Here is a 23081-nt window from a genome sequence, read left to right as displayed (position 1 = left end):
TGCGCACAGTTACGGCTTAGAGCTGCCTACCGGAAATACTTGCCGCTGGGTCACGGCGCAGGCGCATAAGACGCGTGGCGCCGCTCGAGGTGGAGGCACGCTGATTTCAGGTGTCCGCGCGGGTCCCTGGCGCGGCGTGGGGTCCCTGCGGCGCCGGCGTCATGTCCGATAACGAGGACAAGTGAGCGCGGGGGCTTGGGAAGGGGCGGGTGAAGCGGGAGCCTGGGTCGAAGGGGGCCGAGGAGCCAGGCGCGAGGGCACCGTCTGAGGGGACTGCGGATGCCGAGGGGGCCGGCGGAGCCGGAGGGGAGAAGGGCGGGGACCCAGGAGGAAGGATCCGTCCAGAGGCCCGGCTCGGGGAGCACTTGAAAAGGTCTTTCAGCCGACTTCCAGCGAGCCGGGCTCCGTGGCTTGTAATGAGAGTATTGAGGTGAATCAGGCATAGTCTCTGCTCACGGGGGGCGCCCTTTCTAGAAGAGGGGACAGGCCCATAAACAGATCATGCGGGCCATGTGAGAGTACGTGGTAGAAGTTATGTGGTGTAGAAGTAATCCAGGGGAGAGACCGGCGAGGTGGTAAAGGTCTGGGAAGGTTGCAGTCATCTCGGTGAGAGAAGGTCGTGGCTTGGACTGGGGTGGCACTAGTAGAGGCGATGACAGGTGATTTTGAATTCTGGACCGATTTTGAAGCTCGAGTCCAAAGATTTTCTGATGTGTGGGGTCGGAGGAGAGGGCTCTTCTGAAGATAAAAATAGTTAAGTCACCAGCAGTATATAGATGAAATACAGGATGCTGTGTTTTATTTTATTTTTTGAAAGTTTTTAAATGTTTATATTAGAGAGAGAGACATAGCATGATCAGGGGAGGGGCAGAGAGAGAGGGAGATGCAGAATCCAAAGCAGGTTCCAGTCTCTGAGCTGTCCGGACAGAGCCCAATGCAGAGCTTGAACTCACATTCCAAGAAATCATGACCTGAGCTAAAGTAGGACGCTCCAACCACTGAACCACCCAGGCCCCTGAAGGACACTGTATTTGAGTTAAAGCTAAGAATCAGGGGAGGACCTCAGGGGAGTGTCAGTAGAGAAGAGGAAATGGCTGGTGACTGTTAGAGCTTTCCAGATCAAGTGCTTGTAGGACAAGAAGGGAAATGAGCACAGGAGCCTGAGAGGGAGCAGCTGGTGAGGTGGGGGAACCCCAAGGGAGAGGTGTCCTTGTGGTTAAGCGAGGAGAGAGTATTGACCTGGTGTGTGTGGGGGGGTGGTTTTGTGTGCCAACTGATAGACTAAGCTAATGAGAACGAGAATTGTCACATCGGATTTAGCGTGGCAGCCGTTAATGGACTTGAGAAGGCTGGTTTTTCTAGAACCGTGGAGGCGAAAGCCTTACTGGAGTGAGATGATGACACAGTTGGGGACAGAAGATGGACAACTGTCATGAAATCGGCTCCCAAGAGGAGCGCGAAAATAGGGCTCTGCTGGGGAGGGGCAGATAAGAGAAATAAATTTTGTTTATTTTCTAAGAGAAGGAAATACCTACATGTGTATGTTGATGGGAATGATCCAGTAGAGAGGGAAACAGTGATGATGAATGAGTCCTAGCAAAAGTTAGGGGCTGATGGGGAAGGATGAAGGAGTCAAATGGAGCAGAAGTTCCAGTCACTCGTTAAGTAGTTATTTACTGAGCCAGTTATACATATCGAGGGAAGTGCAGGTGTCTGCTGCCTTTGATTCTAGTAAGTGATGCTCCAACTAACTGACATCTTCTTTTTGTACAGTTTTGATGGTGATGACTTCGATGATGTGGAGGAGGACGAAGGGCTAGGTGACCTGGAGAATGCCGAGGAGGTCAGTGTTTAGATGTGGACTCCCTTTCTCTGCAGCCGAAGCGGCCAGCTAACCCGGCCAGTGATCCTTGCCCGAATACATCTGCCCCCCGCTTGGTCAGGTCCCCACCCCCGCACTAGCGGCCCCACTTAGAGTGAGCAGTGTTGCAGTCCGGGTTGGTGGCCCATAGCCCGTGGCTTTTGGGGCAGTTGGTTTACGGATGAGCAGAAAGATGACCTTCATTCGTTCAGCAAGCCCGAGCTGATTGTTTATTATGTGCTAGGTGTCCTGAGGGCAGGGTTTACTTAAGGAGCCTTGGGGAGAGTGACCTGGGATAAAGCTGGAAAGGTAAAGGCTTTCATCAGGCAGGATTTTCTAGCCTAAAGGCACTTGGAAGACACCAACAAGTGTCAGAGTTTCTTAAAAGATTTTTTAATTTATTTTTTAAAGTAATCTTTACACCCACTGTGGGGCTCAAACCCACAACCTCGAGATCAAGAGTTGTACTCTCTACTGACTGAGCCAGCCAGGCGCCCCCACGACAGGGTTTGAGCCAGGGAGTGGCACGATCCAGGGTACACTTTAGAAAGGGCGTTCCGAGGGGCGCCTGGGTGGCTCATGAGGTTGGGTAAGTGTCGGACTTGGGCTCAGGTCATGATCTCACAGTTTGTGGGTTCGAGCCCCATGTCGGGCTCTGTGCTGACAGCTCAGAGCCTGGAGCCTGCTTCGGATTCTGTGTCTCCTTCTGTCTCTGCCCCTCCCCTGCTCACACTCTCTCTCACTCTGTCAAAAATAAATAAATGAAAAAAAAAATAAAACAAGGAAAGGGCGTTCTGGCCTCAAGTGACAAGTGAGTGGGGGAGGAGCAGCAGTTAAAGACAGACGCCATGAGGTTCTCTCCATGTAGGCAAGAGACCCGTGGCTTGGACTTGGGTGCTAGTAATTAGGTGATGAGAAAATGGACGAAAGAGGTATTTTGGTGGATTGGAGATGGAACTGAGAAAGTGGGAGGTGACCGGGGTGACCCTGGGTTTCTGGCTTACGGGACCAGGTGGATGGGTTGCTGATCCCATGAGTGACAGGGCTTCTGTCCCATGACAGATGGAGGCGGAAGTGCTTTATGCCTCCGGAAAGGGAGTGACCCCTCCGTTTTTGGAGGCTTGGAAGCCGAAGCCCCCATTTTTGGATTTTCTCTTTCTGCGTGGCATCTCAGGCGCCCATTCACTGAGTCAGAAACCTTTTCCCCGATCCTGTCCCCCCACCATCTCTATTCTGTTGATTCTGCCTCCTGCCCACGGTCCCACTGCCCTGTTTCTGTTCCTCCATTCTTAGCGCGTCAGCCTGGTTGAGGCGGTCATGCTCTTGACTCGCTTTGCTGTGGAAACGTGTTACTGCTTTTCCTGCCTTCGGCCTCCCGCCACTCCGCTGGCCTGGCCGCCATGCTGCCACCGTGTCCCTCTTACCTGCCTACCTGATTGGCTGCTGCTCATCTTCCTCTAGGGTCTGCCTCTGCCCTTGCCCTCTACGGCATATTCTCAACAGAGTGTCCATAGGGACACCTTTCAATCTTTTTTTCTTTTTTAAGTTTATTTCTCTATTTTGAGAGAGAGGGAGTGAGAGAGGGAATCCCAAGCAGGCTCCATGCTGTCAGTGCAGAGCCTCACATGGGGCTCAATTCCATGAACCGTGAGATAGTGACTAGAGCCGAAATCGAGAGTCAGACGCTTAACTGAGCCACCCAGGTGCCCCTCTTTAATTTTTATACTACATATTTTACTTGTTAATTTTGTTGTCTCTCAACAATGTGAGCTCTATAGGGGAAAACATTTTTATTTGCCTTACTCTTCTATTTCAGGCACCTAGAACACGAACACGTAGTAGGCGCTCAAGAAATACTTGTTGATTTAATTCTCTTCTTTCTGTTTGTTTTAGTAATCTCTACACCCAACCATGAGACTCAAGCTCATGACCCGGAGATCAAGAGTCACATGCTGTATCCCTTGAACCAGCCAGGCGCCCCTAAGTCTTTATTAGGGAATTTATACTCCTGCCTAAAACCCTTGGCGAACCTTTTGCTGTAATCGTACTTCACACCCTACATTCTCTCCCACAGCTGTGCTTTTGTGCCTGCGACTCCACCTCCCTGAATGCCCTTCTCTTTCTCATTGGCTTGGCAGCCCCCAGTCCTCCTTCTAGGGGTGTTCAAGTTGCATCTCTGACCAGTCTTCCTGACCCCCAGCGTGAGTTTGACGTCCCCCGCCTTCTTGTGAACTTCATCATACACTTGCATCCCTTTGTAGCGTCTGCCTGTTGGTTTAGTCTTGTCTCCTCCCCTGACAGTGAATTCTTTGATGGTGGAAATGCATTGCTTCTGTCTTACCATCCTTTATGATGTTCGGCACGTGACAGATCCTTGTAAGTAAATTGCTGAGGGACACCTGGGTGGCTCAGTCGGTTAAGCATCTGGCTTCGGCTCGGGTCATGATCTCACAGTTCGTGGGTTTGAGCCCCGGGTCAGGCTCTGTGCTGACAGCTAGCTCAGAGCCGGGAGCCTGCTTCAGGTTCTGTGTCTCCCTCTCTCTCTGACCCTCCCCTGCTCGCGTTGTTTCTTAAAAAAAAAAAAAGTAAATTGTTGAATACATGAGTACATGTATATCTTTTCCTTTACTTTGACTTTTAAGCCACTTGACCTGTCGATTCAGTTACCCTGTCTGAAAGATGGGGCGCTTACTCCTAGCTTCCTGCTTAGAGAGATTTGTTGTCTGTGCCGAAGGACTTCTTTGCATACGGCTAATGTTCTGGGGCCACCGCATCTCCAGGCCGTCTGCTTCTCTCTTCCGGGTGAGGCAGTTGGTTCTGGAATCACAGTCATGGTTCTCGTCTTTTCCTGGGTCCGAGACATTGAGCTAACACCAAGTGAGCTAACACTCTGAGCCAGGCCCTGGAATCCCCATCTCGGAAAGTTATCTCGAGGATGAAGGGAGGTGTGCGTGCTGGCCCATAATCAGCGGTGATGGTAGTGGTGATCGTAATCCTTGTCATCAGCGTCCCTCCCCTCAACCCCGAAAAGACACCCGAGACGTTCCCTCTCTTCTCTCTTGGTGTCCAGGAGGGCCAGGAGAACGTTGAGATCCTCCCCTCTGGAGAGCGGCCGCAGGCCAACCAGAAGCGAATCACCACGCCGTACATGACCAAGTATGAGCGAGCCCGCGTGCTGGGCACCCGCGCCCTCCAGATCGCGTGAGTGTGTGCCCCTTCACGATCCGTTCTGTGCGTCAGGCCGCAGCCAGCCTCCGGGCTGTGGACGTGGCCCAGCCAGCACCTGAAAACACGCTCCCTGCTCTCGCGTGCTAAAAGGGGAGGTGCTGTCTCCATGCCGGGCACCGTTCTTGACTCCTGCCCTCGGGGGCTTGTGATCCAGTAGGAGAAGTAGGACATGAACGTCTCAGGAGCCAAATGACAGGACAATAGAAACAGTAAAAATGCAGAACTTTAGTGCCTGTTGGGTTGGTGAAGCAAAATGAATAAGAAAAAAAGTGTGAATTCAGGGAGCCATAGACCGTTGCGGGCTGGTGGGTCAGGCTGCTGCAGCCGTACCTGTTTGTCCGGCTTAAGGGGGTTCTTGACCCGAGGTGGACTGCGGCCAGCCCTGAGGAGTTGGGGGGGGTGGGGGCCTCCACGCAGAGGCCAGGCTGCAGGAGCAAAAACACGGAGCGGCCTTTCCTTTCTCCTAAGTTTGGAGCCAGGTGAAGAAAGAGAAGGTTCAGGAACTAGTCAGCGGACAGGTGATTCCGTCATCTGAACACGAAAATGTCCAATGACTTCGTAGCCACCCTGTCACCCAGAGGGGCTGCTGCTGCCCAGAGGCTGCGTTAGCAGGGGCCAGCTGCCTGCCACGGCTGTGGGCGAACAGGCCAGAAAGCACCCTGTCTGTAGGCGGGTAGCTTTGAGAAAGTGGGGACTGGCGATGCTGGGCCATGGCCGCTTTTCCTTCCACACTCCCTCTCGGGGGGGCAGGGGTTACTCCTCTTTCCTGCGGGGAAGCGAGTACGTGGCAGGTGTGCCACTCCTTACGCTGATAGAGTGTCCTCCCCAGGGAAGCACAAGGCTGAGGAAGTGACCCCTCCCCCACCCCAAACATCTTACAAGCTGGGGTGGGAAACGGTGGCTCTCTGGTCAGATGGGTGCTTCAGGTAGGGAATCCTAGGAAATTGGCTACAAAGAAAAGCTGGGGTCAGCTTTGTGGAGTCCCGAATGCCAGAGAAGACTCTAATCCATGTGTTCCCGCCTTTGGTTTCAAGTAGCATTGGGCCTTGTCACCCTCATTCCTTGGGCTAAGGATGACCCTGTGTCCCCTGCGAGCCAGGATTTGCGGCGGGGCAGCCCTGTTCCTCACCTTCCTTAAAGCAGTACGGCCTCTCCCGAGCCTGCTCGCACGCCTGGCGGGTCGGGTGGGATTAGGTCTGCCCTGCGCATGGCAGTTGCGATCGCTGGGTCGGGATCCTGTGGGTCCGCACCCTCAGTGTGGTGGCCCCAAGCCACACATGGCCATTTATGTTAAGGGAGATTAAGTGAAATTCAAAGGTCAACTTTTCAGTCTCATTAGCCACATTTCAGGTACTCGGTAGCCACCCGTGGCCAGGGGCTCCGTAACGGATAGTGCAGAGAGAGGACATGTCCATCGTGCAGAACGTGCCAGTGGGCAGTGCTTGTCTAAGCTAAAAATGACCCAGCAGAAAGAACCACTTCTGACTTATTTTTCAAGCAAACAGAATGATTGTCTGCAAGCTTGAAGTCTCCCAGCCCTGAACGAGGTACTGGGCTTGCACCCATTGGGCATGCGAAGACAGATGATTCCAGATGGCCACCGTCCCCCCTGGTCCTCCAGGTGTCTGTGAGATGGCTCACAAATAGCCAGAACCCCAGGCATCCGGGAGCAGTGCCTTCCAGAAGGCATGAGAAAGAGAAGTGACAAAAGGGACTGCTGTCGTCGGGGTGACATGGAGAGCCTCACGAAAGGATTAGAATCCAAGAGGGGACGGGGAGGGGCAGGTGGTTTTGCCAGTGTCGCAGGTGCCAGAGGTGCACAAGGAGAGGCAGGCAAGCGTGGCTCGTGGTGGGAGGAAAGCAAGCACCCGGGGCGCATGGGCTGGAAACGGTGCCACTGGTGCCTTGAGTGACAGGCTCAGAGGATCGGCATGCGATGGTGGGCGATGCGGGGCGCGTAGCAGTTTGGAGGCGGACAGTCAGCACTCTGCCACCGGTGTCCTGCTTTGCTCTGGGGGAGAAGCTCGGGTTGGCTTAGTTGGGTCCGTTGTACCCTTCTAGTTAAGGGTCAGGACGCCGTCTGGTGGCTCGCAGCTTGCTGGAAGCCCGCAGACAGCCCAGAGCTGATTCTTGTCCCCTAGTGCCAGGCCCGGTAGGCGCTGCACAAACATTTCTTGGAGCTTTTGGATGAAGTCTCAGTTTGGTTTATTAGCACCACCTGGTGGCAGGTGCTTGCCACAGCCGCTTATTGAGGATCATTGCCAAGTTTGTGGGATCTCTGGTGCAGACAGAATACCTAAGGGTGCACTCAGTTTATCTTTTTTAAATTTTTTTTATTTTTGAGAGACAGAGAGACAGCGCGAGCTGGGGAGGGTCAGAGAGAAAGGGAGACACAGAATCTGAAGCAGGCTCCAGGCTCTGAGCTAGCTGTCAGCACAGAGCCCGACATGGGGCTCGAACCCATGAACTGTGAGATCATGACCTGAGCTGAAGCCGGGCGCTCAACAGACTGAACCACCCAGGCACTCCTAAGGGCGCACTCCAGATCCGCATGTTGTTTGCACAAGGCTGGATGAATGAACTCGAGTTATTCATGTCTTGAAAGAAAGAAGGTGTAGGCAGATCAGGAAAAACATTTTGCTACATTTTTTAAAGCTTTAAATTTGGGGGGAGAATTTACATCCTCGAGAAGGGACAGGGAAAGTTGCTGTGAAATGTTCAGGCTTTTAGGAGTAACAGAAATCAAAACAGTTGTAAGATTCGTACGTTCCATGGGCACACTGGTGGCTCACACTGGCGGATGGTCTGAATCGCCTGGTAAGCTTTGCAAAGCCGGTTCTCAGGCTCCTTCGCTAGAATTCCTGCTCTGGGGGTCTGGAGCAGGACCCGCAAGTCCATATTTTTATAGCGTGCTCTCCTCGTAATTCTGAGGATTGTCAGGTTTGGGCTCCTCTGGGATCAGCTGTGCTGCAGTCATGAATGGTGGCTTCCTAGGCGGTAGGCCTAGGATTGGCGTTCCTCGTGTTCATTTTCAGAGCCCCTTCTGAAAGGCAGTTTGGTTTGGGCACGTGGCCCTGGGCCGCAAGGTGCTCCTGTCTCATGCAGAAAACTGCAAATGAGCGGCAGCCGTGCAGGGAGATTGAGTCCCGATGTTTCCAGAGTAGCCATTTCCCGGGCAGATGATTTCTAGAGGAGAGACGTTTGAGCCGCTCCCAGGCTTGAAGGGGGAGGAAGAGCTTGTACGAGGAGGCAGAAGGGGGACAGCGGGGTACGTACAGGGACCCGCGGGGTTGGCAAGGCGGGAACGTGGGAGGAGTGCAGGCAAGTAGCAGGAGAAGGTGCTGTTGCAAGCAGGCGCGTGCCTGATCGCGGTCCCGCGTGCAGGCCGGACCAGGGGACGCCGAGGGCTGTCGCCAGGGTAGAGAAGGAAAGTGGGCTGGCAGGGCCCTGAGGCAGGCCTGAGGAGTTGGCTTAGTGCGGGCCTTTGCCTGGCCGTTCCTTTGTGCTGGAATACTCTGCCGTGGCTGCTGGGCTCAGGAGTCTGGGATCCGCTCTGGGGACTGTCCTTGGCAGGGGAGCTGACAGGGGGAACGCCACGCAGCCCGGAGATGAAAGCGCGCGTGTGTCCTGTTCACACTCCCTCTCTTAAGTTTATGGGGCTTCAGCCTGTTAGTGGGAGGTGTTACAGCACAGTGGCCAGGAACATGCGGGATTCAAATGGTTGTGTGACCTTGGGCAGATGACGGATCTCTCTGTGCCTCAGTTTCTCCCTCAGTAAAATGGAAATAACAGCAGTACTCGCCTCACATGGGATCATCTACAGAAAGAGCTGAGAACAGCATGTGGTTCCTAGTGAGTGTTTGCTTGTTAGTGACGTTTTAGTGCCATTGGTGAGGCAGGACATTTTGTCTCCCGTTTTCGAATGAGGATACGGAGATTTGGAGAGAAACCCAGTGTCTTTGGAGGCAGAATTTAAATCCAGCCTCCTGGCTCCCACTTCTATACTCACCGTGGCAGCGCCCCTGAACGCATCCCCGCCCCCATGCCTGCCTGTCTCCCTGGAAGGTGACCTTTCTAGGTGAGGGCCAGGGTGCTGATCTGAGCCCCCTGATTTCCTGCTGGGCCCTTCTCCCCCCACACCTGTCCCTGTGCCTACAGGATGTGTGCCCCCGTGATGGTGGAGTTGGAGGGGGAGACCGATCCCTTGCTCATCGCCATGAAAGAGCTCAAGTAAGTCTTCCAGAGGTCATGGTTCACTGCCCCAGGGTCCTGCGCGCCATCGCTCGGGGTCCCCGCTTCGCACCTCCACCCCCACCCCCCTGGCTGGCGAGGGGAGGCTCTTGTTCCTCTAGGTCCTCAGTTCTGGAGTCAGCTCGCCAGGTAGGGGGGTGGGGGTGGAAGGGGGGGGGGCTTTGTCTGTCAGAGGCTGCCTCTTCCTGCTGCACTTGGCCTTCCCAGGATCCCTCCACACTTGCCCTCCTGCCTGCTTCAGCCCTAGAAAGGCAGAGCCTTTCCAGAGCTGCCGCCCCCCCGCCCAGGGCTGCAGGGACCCTCTTCTTGCTGCAGTTGCTTTTCCACGTCTAGTCCCCAGAGGATGCTGCTAAGACTCCCTGTCCCTTGCCTTCTGCACACCGGGCGTCCCCTCTGCTGTAGAGCTGGGGTCGCCAGGCCTCGCCCACGTGTGCCTTCTCCCTGCCGCAGGGCCCGAAAGATCCCCATCATCATCCGCCGCTACCTGCCGGACGGGAGCTACGAGGACTGGGGGGTAGACGAGCTCATCATCACCGACTGAGCTGGAGTCGCCTTCCTGACTGTGCCTCACCCTGCTTTTGGTTTTCGTGCTCTTGATACATGTAAATAATAAACTGTTGGACCTTTCACCCCGCTCTGCCTTCAGCTCTCTGGGATGCCTGCCCACCCGCTCCTTCCCTGCTGCCTGGCGGCCGGCACGGGGTGCCTGTCAACTCCAGAAGCACTGGGGGCCTTACTCTGTGCAGGCCCCCTGCATCCCTCCCTCCGGCTCCCTGTTCCCCGGCGCAAAGGCCGGTGCAGGGAGACACCTCAGCTGCCTTCCCAGCAGACAGACGGGTCTTTGTGCCCAGGGAACTGGTTGCCACGGAAACCCCCAATTTCCTCTCCAGTGGGGACTGGCTGCAGGGGCTTCTCCCTTCTCAGGAGTATCACAGAGCAGGTCTCATCAAGCCACCCATTGTTTCCTGAGGACCTGCCTCGAGCCTCTTATCGTGGGCTCGGATCCCCTTTCAGGAGCCAGTGGCCCAGCAGGAAGCTTGGGGATGCAGTGATCTCCCGCCCTCCCCAGGCAGAGCCCTGCTGGGCGAGGCAGCAGAGGCAGCAGCTGGAACGGGGACCCAACACCTGCCCATCCCTGTCCCCCGCTCTGTCCTCACTCCCCAGGCCTCTGCCCTGGACACTGTCTTCCGTGGCCTTCTGGTCTGCCACGGCCATGCCCTCTCTGTCCCCACCTCTGGAAGGTGTCCTTTTCCTTCTGTGTGGGGCCCGTGCTCCCCCGAGGCCTTGACTGGGGTGACATGGGCAGGGGAACAGGGCTCCTGGGTCCCAGGTATGACATTAAGTCGGGACTGGAGCGCCCCTTGCTCTGCCCTAGGTTCTCCTGGGTCCGGTTCCCTACCCCTTGTTCACCCAGCTTTCAGTAAGACCAATCACATTGCTTCCCCTCTCCCTTGGGAGCGGTGGGGGGGGCGGTGAGGGGACAGGGAGAGGGTGCATCCTGACTCCAGCAAAGATAGAGGGAACAGTTGGCTCCCTGAATATTCCAGCCTTGACCCCTATTCTGCTGCCAGCCCCCCTTCCAGGAAGAAGAGGAGGGAGGGGGTTTGCCTGACCTCTGCATGGGGTGGGTTCCCCGCGGGCAGAGGGGCAGTGATGAGCCTCCCTGGGAGCGGGAGGGGTGTTTGCCGCCCTGAAGAAGGGTTAATCTGGGGAGCAGTGGACTTCGCACCCCTTTCCTCCCTCCTCCAAGCCTGTGGAGTCCTTTAATCAAGTTGGGTGCTGAAATTCCAGCTCTGAAATGCCGCCTTTGTGCTGGCGTCCAGGCGGCCGCCCCGGAGTGCAGGGTCACTTTCTCGGCCCCGATCCTCTAAATGGTCTCTTTGTTTCCGCTGGGCCGCTCAGTATCAGATGTGATTAAAGGGAGATGGGGTTTGGGCGGGGGAAGAGGGAAGGGACTGGGAGAGGGAGTAGGGGGTTAACCCTTAGGGGATAGGGTGTCAGGGAGATGGGAAAAGGGGTGGTTTTCCTCCTGTCCCCCTTCCTGTTCTGCTCCTCTTTCATGGGGTCCATCCCTTGCTGCTCAGCTGGCCAGGCTTGGGCAGAGCCTCTTCAGTCCTCCCCAGAAACGTGTGGCCCCACCTCTGTGCCCACGGAGCCACTGCCTTACTGAGGCCCAAGCACACCCAAACCCCCGGGGTCTACGCGGTGAGCACAAGCCAGATCTTCCCACTTCTCCAGGGTCATTGGTCTTCCCTGGGGCCACTTCCTCTTCTCTCGTATCCCCAGCGACTTCCCAGTCCATCTCCAGTCTCATGAGAGGCGGCAGGGTCCTGGAAGTGGTGGTTTCATCTCGGTGTGGCCCCTCCCTTCCACCCTGCTGCCCCACTCGCTCTGTCCCCAACACCACCGAGAGCAGGAGCAGCGAACGGACTGGAAATGGACCTGCTTTTCAATAGAGGGGGAAGGGCAGGTTGTAAACATTATGAGCACCTAAGGTTAGTACTGATTGATCCCTAACAAAATTCTAGAATATTTTAGAATACTTGAATATTAGAAACACATAGCTAATAGGAGATCCAGGAGCTGGCAGGGTTTCTAGGAATATCACCAAGTGAGCCATATTTCCTTCTCTCAAAGGTTACTGGTCTGGTAGGTTGGTAGGACAGAGCGGATCTCGATTTTAGCAAGGCATCAGGCCAGTCTATGCCTACTGCTGTAATGGAGAAGTTTGTACTTAAAAGAATTTTTGAATATTATTTATTTTTGAGAGAGAGAGACAGCATGAGCAGGGGAGGGTCAGAGAGAGAGCGAGAGACACACAGAATCCTAAGACAGGCTCCCGGCTCTGAGCTAGCTGTCAGCACATAGCTCAATGCGGGGCTTGAACCAATGAACTGTGAGATATGACCAGAGCTGAAGTCAGACGCTTAACCGACTGAGCCACCCAGGCACCCCATGTACTTCTAATTAGATTCCAAATTGATCGGAGAGTCTTCCCAGAAGAGCGTAGATAATAGAACTGATGATGGAGAATTCTTTAGTGGTGCACACGGGCCTGTCCCGCTTCATCTCAGCCTTTTTTGTATTACTGACTTGAGTCCGGATCTTCAAGTTTGCAGATCCATAAAGCTCAGAAGGAGCACCAATAAGTTGGATTCAGAATCCCAAGATTTAATAGAAGTGGGGAAATGGTCAGATCCAAAAAGATGAAATCTGTTACAAATCAGCAGAAATTCCTGCATTCATCCACAACACAACCAATGAAGACCCCAGAAGATAGCTTCTGTGTAGTTCCGGAGCCCATGGTCATGGCTGATCTTGCCCAAAGGGCCCACATGATGCAGCTTCCAGATGGGAGTGTGGCCAGCCTGGAGGACGGAGCTAGTTCTCAGGGCTCGCTGCCCCACCCCAGACCCTGGCTAGGAGGCCAGGGGCTGGGGCTCCCCCGGACAGAAGAAACAGGTGAGGGAGCTGGGGGTGCTGGTCTGGAGCAGAAGACGCGTCGCCAGCTCCCAGGAGAAGCGGCGCCTGCCCGCACACCAGGGGCAGGGGAAAGAGACGGTGGTTAAGAGCACGCGCTTTGGAGGCCACTGGCTTCGGATTCCGGCACCAACACTTCTTCGCATCAAATTCAGCAGCTGCCCATTTGGAAAATAGGGAGGACTAGTGCATCCACTTGCTCCCAGGCCCGAATGGCTGAAACCACTTTTGGCAGCACACCTGGCCAGGGAACGTTCAGTGCGTGGTGGCTTCGGCTGTTACAAGCCGGGTCTAAGGAAGACTTCCAACCACCACGGCCATCCGTGGGAGGAGCGTGGCCCTAACGAGGTTTCCTTGCACCCCGCACCCCCTCCCCAGCACAGTTTGGAGCTTCCCCGAGGGGAGAGCTCTTAGGGAATAAACACTGGAAGATTAGATTGTGTGGTGGCCGTCCTGGGTTTGTACCCGGACACAGGGAGCTGCCATGAAGACTTGGCTTGATTGGAGTGGACCAAGGTGTGTGTGTGTGTGTGTGTGTGTGTGTGTGTTGAGGGAGAGGGGGCACAGAGAGGGGCGCGGTGAGAGAAGGCCCATCGACACATCCTAAAGGGCAGGCCCTTGGGCTGACAGCCAGATGTCAGATTTGACCCCCCTCTTTCCAGTCACCCTCCTGCCTCCCCTCTGCTGGCAGGTAAGAGGGGCTCCGTGGAAGGTGCTCTTGCCCAACAGCAGGTGGCCCACCTGTGATATGGGCACAGCTGGGCAGGGGGAGAGCTCCCAGCCGAGGCCTCAACCCCGAGCTCACGCTGACCCCACGGGGATGCTGGCCGTCCCCCCTACCCTGCCTTGCCTCCACCTTCTCAGGGGAGAGAGGAGACCTTGGGATCATCTGTCCTTTGCGTTCCAACCCCTAGCCACTCCCAGGGAGCATCCGAGGAAGCACAGTTCAGGGATAAGAGACCAAGAGACAGGCCGGGTCAGGCCCACCAAGCAGGTATCCGGAACCTTTAATTTTTATTATGTGGAAGGCTTAATGCAGAGTTAATAGGGGCTGGAGTACCTAGGAGAGGGGCGAGGGACCAGGGAGCTACTGAGATAAATAAGAGGGGGCAGTAATGAGTTACATGTGGACTGTGGGGGCTGCAGAACAGGAAGGTAGGGGCAGACAGAGCTACATACTTTATTCAGATACCACTGGGAGGCAAAGGGCAAAAGGCCAGGGCAGAATGTACATGTCAGTTTAGTGGCTTCAGCCTGCTGCTGGCCGCCTGGGCACCAGGCCCCCGCGTCTCCTTTGGGAGCTGAGGGTTGGGGCCTGAGCGCCTACAAGGCTCCGGGCAGCCGGAGGAGTTGGGGCTGACGGAGCTGGGACCGCAGAGCCTGGTGAGGGGCGAGGTGGCGGGGAGCCTGGGAGGAAGGCCCTGTGAATTGTCTCTGATCCCTTTCCTGGAGCCCTGCCTCTGCTCAGGGCTGGGCCTCAAGGTCTGGGAGGCCTGAGCGCAGAAGGGCCGGGGCCTCTTTCTCCGTTAGACGAAGAACGAGGTTGGTGGCACAGAGTTGCATCTGGGCGCCTCTGTACCAACACCTCCCTGTGTTCGGAAGCAGAGGGGGCAGGAGGGGGCAGGAGGGGGCAGCAGCGGAAGGATTAAGGAGACCTCCCTCGGAGACCCCACCCCTCCCAGGTTTTCAGAGCTGTCCTCAGGCCCACCCGCCAAGGGCAGACGTAGCCCACCATAGCCCACCGCAGGCACTGTGCAGGTCTGTGGCTGGCTTTGCTCTTAGGCACACGGGGCACAGGTTCTGTCAGGCCCCTATTCTCCATGAGGGCACGGACAGGGGCGCAAGGGACGGCAAGGCTTCGGGTTCCCGTCCAACCCCGGATGCCTCCCCCATCCCCAGAGGAGGGTGAGTGGGTCTTTCTCAGGTCCTGGGATGAGGGTCATTCCTGGGGGGAAGGTGCGGCCCCTCATTGGTCAGTCTAGGGGCAACAATCAACCTCCTTCTCCTCTGCCCAGCCTAGTGGCTCAGGGCTTTGCCCTGGGCCGGAGCCTGGATAGGATGGGGTGGGGTCATCAAAGGCAGTGAGCCAGACAGAAAGCCTTCCCTCAGCTGTCAGCCTCTGCAGCCTCCGCCACAGCCACCACCGGGCCGGACATGGGCGAGGAACAGGGCACAAAGGCTGGGGGACGGGGCATGCTACCCAGAGGGGCCGGGCAGGGTGGTGATGACAGGGCCCCCTTTAAGGCCGGGACAGCGTCGTATATACTGGCTGCTCCCAGTGTGTGGGGCTGTGGGACTGGGGCCCTGAGGGGCTGGGGTCAGAGATGGCCGTGTAGAGGGGCCGCTGCGAGGGCCCCATGTAGGAGAAGGCCGAATAGAGGCCAGAGGCCTGGCCTGAATGGCCATAATAGGGTCCTGAGGGCTGATGGTCAGAGTAGTCAAACTGGGGGCGGGAGATGGAGGGGAAGGCGGAGCCGTAGTGGGGGAGACTGAGGGAGGTGTAGGCGATCTGCGAGGTGGACGGCTGGTCGGTGTAGTGCGGGGGGCCCTGGGGCCCCGCGGTCTCCGTCTTCACCTGGGCTTTGGCATCCACACCGGGTGGCGAGACCGTGGGCAGAGCCACGCCCGGTGGCTTGGAGATCCAGGCGGAGTGTCCACTGGCCACAGCCAGGGCGCTGCCCAGCCCATAGCCAGCTGCCGAGTAGCTGCCCACGTGGCCTGGGTGCCCGTTGGGTGGCAGGTACTGGTCCAACTCAGCCACGTCAAAGGTCTCCATGTTGGACATTACCTCATGGCTGATCTCACCGATGTCCACGTTGCCGAAGTCGATGTGAGGCTTCCCGCCCTCCCCCATGGAGCGCCCATCCCTCTTGGGGTCTGCCTTGCCCGATTGCAGCTCTGTCTTTGGGGTGGTCGGAGGGGTAGGTGGGCCATGGCTCTGGCCTGGGTGGGAGGGAGACAGACAGAAAGTGGGAAGCTAGGTCAGAAGCTTCTGGATCTGATGGTTCGCCTTCGGAAAGAGTCACCTCCAGGAGGCCCAGGGCTGCTCACTGCATGACCTTGTGGGTTTCCCGTGTTTGGGCAGCCCGAGTCGGCACTTACTCATTTAATGGTCTAGGGCTGGTCTGTCCTGTCCCTCACCCAGAGCGGGGCTCCCTTGGTCACTCATCCACTGGAGAGGCTTGCTGCACTTTGAAAAGCCTTCTCTGTTGGGAAGTTCTTCCTCCTATCTGCCTTCTCCCTGCTCCCACTGCCCCCTTAGCTGTCGATAAGGGTGTGCACTGGCCTACTCTCCTTGCTGCTGGCCTCGCCTGCCCTCATTGTTCTTAACTGCTTCACTTTTGCTAACTTGCCTGGCCCTCCTCCCCTCCTCCTGGGGCATGGGGGGGTGGAGGTGGGACCCAAACAGCCATGTGTCCCCTCCGGCCCCATCCCTCCTCCTGAAGCCAGTTCAGTGCCTCTCCAGGAAGCCTTCTCTCTGACTCCGCCCCACCGGCCAAGATCTACAGGCCTCCCCCCTCCCCCCAGCACAGTGCCCAGCTGTGCTGTCCCCCATCCCTCCAGCAGCTTTTCCTTGCTTGATCAGGAGGACACTTAGATAGCTGACTTGCTCCACCCCTGTTCCAATGTCTATTTTCTCATTCACATTTTCATTCGCCAGATGCTTGGGGGGGAGGTGGGCAGTGTGCCAGGCACAGTATTTACAAACATAAAGTGGATCCTATCTTCATAAGCTCAGAGTCTTGGGGGAGATCCAGAGACCCACACGGTAGTGGAGGGCAGCATCAGAAGTTACAGGGTAGGCAGAGGGCTCAGGAGACTAGAGGAAGCAGCCCCCCTCCCTCCACCCTGTCCTGGGGATGGGAAGCTTCGCTGAGGAGGGGTAGCTGGGCCTTGGAGGCCAAGGAAAAGCCCACGCTCACAGTTATAGCCCGAGATAGTTGTTCTGTACCTGGTCCAGGGTCTTTTGATGTGTGTGTGTGTGTATGTGTGTGTGTGTGTGTCCCTGAGTCCACACATGTGTCCATACATGTGTGTGGGAGAACTGGTGGGACCCATCAGAGAGAACCCGTCCATAGTCTGAGACCAGGGGCTCCTATGAGACCAGGGGCTCCTCAAGGGCATTTCTATGTGCCTCCCTGCGCCCCCTTCAGACCAGAGGCAATGCCAAGTCCTGCCCTTGGCCAAGTGCTCTGGATTTTGAGAGACCCGCCTAGGTTTGAATCCTGCCTCTATCACTTAACTGTGGGAAATGCCTCTCTGACCTGCTGCCTTAGCAGTAAAACATAACACCAAGTGGCTCAGACATGGCCTCCTTCTGGAAGGCGCAGGCTTCGGGCACACTTGTTTCTTCTTCCTTCATTTGTTCGCAGCCATGCTCCTCCCTTGAGACTGTGAACCCCCAATGCCAGGGACCGGGGCGTCTCTTGTTGATGCCCCTGGCGTCAGCTCCCAGGCCTGGCACAAAGGAGGATGCCAGGTGTGCCTTCTGAAGGCAGAACTGTGCTCACGCTGCCTTCCCACGTGCCTGAGCCTGTGTAGCGCGTTCTGTACATTGTGTGAACATAAGCAAGGTGGCACGGGCACCAGCGGAGCCCCCGGAGTCCAGCTGCCTGCGCTCAGACCTCAGCCATGTGGCAAGTTCCTCTCTGTTTTCTCATCTGAGAAGTGGGAATAACTTGACGCACAGCTGACGTCGGAGCCCAGGCAGTGTGGCTGCCCCAGTCAGAGTTTGGAGTGACTGAGTTAACACTCAGTAAGGCAGTCAGGGTGCCTGGGACACAACAGGTGTTCAGTGAATGTCCACTGTCAATTTCACTAAGGAAATGAAACAAGATGTGTGTAGGTCTGGCTCCCCACCAGACTGAGAGGTGGGAAAGAGGCAGCCGTCTCTCCTCCCTCTGATCTCCCGGTTCCCGAAATTCTCCTGTCTCTGCTTTCCCTGTTGTAACTCACCCCTGGGCCTCCGCGGCCTCTTTCACTGGCCCCTTCACTCAGCAGCCGCGCCCTTTTCCATCCGCCAGAGCCATTGTGCCCGGCCACTTCCTCTGGCGCCTCCACTCCCACTGAGCTCCCTCTGGGTTCCTGCACCCCACTGGGGCAAGTGCACAGCCCCCCGGTGAGCATCCTCAGTGCCCAGGGTGGTGATGGGCCATCAGAGTCTCATGGAAGCCAGCCTTGGCCACTCCCTAGTGCCCAGGCTCTCCCCTCACCCCCCACAGCTCATCATCAGCCCAGCGCTCACCTGAGGGGTGCTCGGGGTTCCCGTCCGACATGGGGGAGCCCTCTCCTGGGTGCCGGTGGTCCAGGTGGGCGCTCTTGTAGTGGGCCTGGATGGCGGCAGCCCCGCCCTGCTCGGCCTCTCCGGGACACTCCGCCTCCCCCTGGGCCGCCTTCCCGTTCTTCCGCCTCCGGGGCTGGTACTTATAGTCCGGGTGGTCCTTCTTGTGCTGCATCCGGAGCCGCTCAGCTTCCTCGATGAAGGGGCGCTTGTCACTCTCGTTCAGCAGCCTGGGGCGGTACAGTTGGGGGAGACAGCAGAGGGACCGCATGACTATCTACTCTAGAAGAAATGAGGTCCCTGGATGGGGAGCCCAGCGGGCAGGGCCCAGTTCTTTGCTTTACAAACCCGGAAGATGGGAGGCCCAAGGAACCACAGGCCCAGAAGGCTGTGATCTCTGTCCCTGAACTTGGGAGCTTTGGTGTGAGAGAGGGATTAGGCTGCTGCACCTGGCAGCCCCGCCCCAATGATGGAGTTAGTGGTAGGAACAGAGCATCCGAGGGACGTAGAGCACCGTTCAGTTCAAGGAAAGAAAAAACTTTCTCGTCATCAAAGCGGTCTGCAGGTAGAAAACTGGCTACCTCTTTAGGGGGCGAGCTCCCTGGAGCTGGAGGTATGCAAATGACTGAGAAGCAGCACAGTGAGGGGGGAAGAGCCCAGTCTCTGCTACTGGCTAGCGTGTGACAGAGGACAAATCACTTCTCCGAGCCTTGGTTTCCTCACCTGTCAAATGCGGATGATAATGCCTACATCCCTGGGTGTGGGACTGGCCAAGGGTGTGGCCCTCTCTGCCCTGGGCCTGGGGGTGGATGGTGGGCATCTTGAGGAATGGGTGCCGTGTCAATGCCAAGGCTGCTGGGGGAGGCCCTCCCAACTCTGGCGTGCTCATTTTGTGAATTCCAGCGTGGTGGGGCTGGAAGGTCAAGACGTGAGTCCCCTTCCCTCTGTGGGGTCACTGCATCCTGGGAGAGAGCCTATCTCCCCATCCAGGGGGTGACAGAGGGTAGAGGAGGCTAGACTTTCTCCCCAGACCCTGGGACAGAGGCAAGCAGACCCTCTCCCCAGTCTGCGACGGAGCCTGGAGGAAAGCCTTGAAGGCAGTGCCCCTGCCCTCCCAGCTCCAGCCTCTGGCTTGGGCTGGAGGGCAGTGGAGGGGGTGGCAGCCCCATGGCGAGGAAGGCAGGACAGGGTACCTTGCAGAGGGGCCTGAGAGGGAAAGAACAGACTCCTAAGAGTCCTACACCCGAGGGCCTTTGTGGGCACGGCTCTGTCCCTCTGCCCAAAGGGCCTCTCCAGCTGCTCACCCTCTCCCCAGTGGGTGCCCTCTTCTCCCAGTCAGCAGGAGGGCTTCCCTCCTGCCCAGGATGGGAGGGGGTGGTCACACCAGGCACCTCCTAGCCTGCAGCAGCATTCCTGTGCGGCTTAGCTTCCCAGGCTGCCCCCTCCCCCAAGGCTGCTGCCACCCAGCCTAAGGGAGCCCAGCTTTCACCAGCGGTCCCTCTGCCTGAGTGGTGGGATGGAGACCCCAGAGCAGTGCCCCAGCGGGGAGAGTGGGCAGCAGCCTTCTTCCCGGAGGCCAGGCCCCTGTAAGGCTGGGCCAGAGCGGTGGTTGGGGGCCGGCCCTTAAGGGGTGTGTGTGTGTTGGGGGTGGGGAGAGCCAGAGACCCCAGCACAGAGGTTCCGGAAAGGCCAGGGACACCAAGCTTCCTGTCCCACCCAAATCTTCCCTGTGCCCTCTGTCGAGCTGGCCACAGGGTGTGACTCAGCAAGAAAAGGGCAGGGGGCACAGGCCAGAAGAGAAGGGAGATTCCAGTACCGCACTCACTGGGCACTCACTGTCGCCTCCCATGCTAGTTCCCAGCAGTACCCTAACCTTGACAGACTCCTCACCTGCGGTCCCCCCTCCCCCACCTGGATGGGTAGCCCGGCTCCAAGTGCCACCCCCTGACCTCACACCGACCTCGGCTCCCTTGGCTCCCTCCTAACCCCGGACCCATCCAGTGGCCCCACCGGGGAAACCATCTCAAATCTGATCTTGACCCCAGCGCCAGCTGCACTCAGCTATTGCCCTGCAGGCCCCTGCGTCACCCACAGCTCTAACTGCAAACCCAGTCCTCATCTGCCACCTGGCCTCTGTCTTCTACGTTCTCAAGTTTGGAATAGAGGACGGGAGATGGTAGGCATTCTCTCTCCCACCCCCGGAAAACTGGACACCCCTCCTGACCAGCCCTGGGGGGGGGCTTCCAAAGTGGGGCACTCACTGCTGCTCTGTCTGCTCTTCCTATCAGGGAAGGGGTCTGTGGGCTTGGGGGTCTGGAGGGGCTCCAGCCCATGACCCCCTTTCTAGTGTCTTGACTCTATTCTCTCCAGGCAAATCAACCAATATACGATGTCACCATGTGACCAGGATGTAACAACCCTCTCCCAGGCAGGCACTGAAGGTTAGCAGGACCGTCAGAGCCAGGCCACGTAAGAGCCAGGACCTGGATGCTGGATGTTGGGGTGTCTGCCCCCAACCTACTTCCAGCCCCTCCCCGCCACAGTCTGTTTGCATGTGTTTCTCTTTTCAGGTTTAGGGCCCCTGTTTTCCCTTGTTTTCCAGTTCCCCCGCCCCTTCCTGCCGGCCTGGGAGGGATTTCAGGAGGAGCCCTGGAGGGACTGGCCAGCCCAGCCCGTCTCCAGATGCCTCTCAGGCCTCCCCCAGGTCAGGATCCAGGTAGCCCACTAGGTATGGGCATGGCCTTTGGTCCTTGTCATAGTCCAGTCACCCTCCTGCCCTGGGACTGGGTCCTGAGCAAGCGGTGCCTGCTTTCCTGATGGCCCAACTCTAGCATTGCCCTTGAGGCCAATTGATGGTGGCCAGAAACCAGTCCCAGGGTTCTGGGTGGGAGGAACGGGAACAGGGACAGGGATGATGGAAGGTCCAAGTCTTGAATCCTTTGCAGTGGGGTGAGGGAGACATGAGGGTCTGTCCTTGCTTTGAGGCTGGCACTGAGAGGGTGCTGTGGTCTGTTCACAACCCACAGGGCCTGCTCGGTCTGTCTGTCTCCCTCCCGCCTGGCTGTGTCTCATTTGCTCTTCTCTGTACCAAACTGGCCTGGGCTGAGCCCGCACCTAGGTGTGGATGGATCTCCTTGGGCAGAGGAGCTAGCTTTGACCTCTACTCTTGGGCAGAGCTGGAGCCACTGGGTCCACACAGCGGGCTGAAGGAGCACCAGACCACCAGCAAACACGTGGCCACGGACAAGGCCCCTGGGCTGGAAGTGAATCCCTCGTGGTCTCTTGGTGGCCCTCTTGCTTCTTCTACTGCCCTACACCTTTGGCCTTCTAGAACCCATCTTCATAATGCTGGGGCCGGCGTGGGGAGGGCAGCGGCAGGAGGGAGGTGGGCTCCTGAAACTCAGGTGCGCCTCACTTCTGTTCTCCCCGTCTCTGCCTATACCCCCCGCAACTCCTGACCATACCTTAGAGCAAAGGGGTAACCCACCACTGTCACCAAGGACAGTGTGGGGAAGACCATTAGATGAAGAATCAGGAGACCTGGGTTTGGCCCTGCTCTGCCACCAGCTGTGACATGGCCTTTACGGTCCCTTTGCCTTTATGGGCCTGTCTCTTGGGCAGTGTAGTGGGGAATCAGGTGGCCTCCTGGAGCCCCTGCTCTTTTTCTGAGCTGCCCTGATGTAGGGGGTTGTTGCCCTGCTCAACATATCCCAAGGGGCCAGGCTGAACCCCAGACCTGAGGTGAGGGGTGCCTGACTTTCTCTTGGGGGGGGGCATGTTTTTCCCGAGGTCTGGCCCCAGGGAACCTGGGACTCTGAGGGGCCCTGGGTAGGAAGGGGCCAGGGTTTCCCCTTGGGCAGGGCTCCCAGCTCCAGCTCTGGAGCTGCAGGGGTAGGAAGTTACTCAATGCTGGGTGGGGCCCTGGAGAAGAAGATGGCGCTGGGACTGGGAGAGAGAGAGAGAGAGAGAGGCAGGCCTGGCAGCTCTGGGAGACTTCTTTCTGTGTGTCCTCTTCCCTAGGGAATGAAGAGCCACTCCTCCCCCCAACCCCAGCCCGGAAAAGGGTAGGCTAAGGAAGGCATGGTGAAGGTAGCTGGGACAAGACGGGGTCCTATAGTGACAGATTTGTCCCTGGCGGTTCTCCATCCCTCACTCTTTCAAACACTCCTGTCTGAATTCTTTGTTTTCCTTGAACTGCCCCCTCATTCTCCACCTGGCTGCCTGCCTCAGTTTCCCTGCCTCTCCAGCTAGGCCTTCAGTTCTTTCCCCAGCATTTCCCGGGCATCCCCCCTGACCACTGGGGCTGAGTGCGCTCATGAAAGCCACGAGTGAAGGCCTTTGGTGTGGGGCGCGCGGGACCCTCCCCTCCCTCTGGCCTTCGCTCCCCTAGGAAGGAGCGCAGGCCCTCCGCCTGCCATCGACAGGATTCCAACCACGAGGGGGCGCCCTCCGGTCCGCTGCCCCGGGTGGGGAGCCGTTCCTAGGCCGCAGAGGTTCCAAGCCAGCGCAACCCTAAGAGGGTACTCGTGGGGGGAAGGGCGGGCCCAAAGCCCGCACCTGGTCTTCCAGTCCCATCATAGCGGTGGCTGCCCCCCAGGAGAAGGGCCCGGGCGGTGCCCGTCTAGGCTGAATCCACCCGCAGCTAGGGCGCCCCGCGGGAGCTCCCCGGAGGCGAGTCGGAGCGCTCACCTCCAGAGCTTGCCCAGCGTCTTGCTGAGCTCGGCGTTGTGCAGGTGCGGGTACTGGTCGGCCAGCTTCCTGCGCGCCGCCTGCGCCCACACCATGAAGGCGTTCATGGGCCGCTTGACGTGCGGCTTGCTCTTGCTGGCGCCATTGACGCGCACGGGCATGGGCACCAGCGTCCAGTCGTAGCCGCTCAGCACCTGGCTGACGGCCTCGCGGATGCACACGGGGAACTTGTCATCGTCCGCTTCGCCGTCCTGCTGCTCCTTCTTGACCTTGCCGAGCTCGCCGGGCCCC

General features: G+C 57.6%; 2 protein-coding genes across 2 annotated transcripts in view; one reads left to right on the top strand and one right to left on the bottom strand.

Moving 5' to 3' along the window:
• Positions 1-50: 50 nt before the first annotated feature.
• POLR2F (RNA polymerase II subunit F) lies at positions 51-9969 on the top strand. The gene is made up of 5 exons (XM_029953555.1): positions 51-181; positions 1774-1843; positions 4932-5062; positions 9248-9319; positions 9791-9969. The coding sequence occupies exons 1-5, from the start codon at positions 162-164 to the stop codon at positions 9879-9881; spliced, it is 384 nt and encodes a 127-aa protein (XP_029809415.1). The 5' UTR covers positions 51-161; the 3' UTR covers positions 9882-9969.
• A 3841-nt stretch (positions 9970-13810) lies between these two features.
• The window catches only part of SOX10 (SRY-box transcription factor 10), an 11189-nt gene continuing 1918 nt past the window's right edge, over positions 13811-23081 (bottom strand). The window contains 3 exon segments of the mRNA XM_029955414.1: positions 13811-15763; positions 18066-18331; positions 22791-23081. The exon segment at positions 22791-23081 is cut by the window's right edge and continues 203 nt beyond it. Of these exon segments, the coding sequence (XP_029811274.1) occupies positions 15060-15763; positions 18066-18331; positions 22791-23081 (1261 nt within the window). The 3' untranslated portion in view covers positions 13811-15059.

Source organism: Suricata suricatta, chromosome 10 (genome assembly GCF_006229205.1).
Source record: "Suricata suricatta isolate VVHF042 chromosome 10, meerkat_22Aug2017_6uvM2_HiC, whole genome shotgun sequence".
Classification (NCBI taxonomy): domain Eukaryota; kingdom Metazoa; phylum Chordata; class Mammalia; order Carnivora; family Herpestidae; genus Suricata; species Suricata suricatta.
The sequence above is the reverse complement of the archived record's forward strand: the minus strand, read 5'-3'. Positions and strand labels throughout refer to the sequence as shown.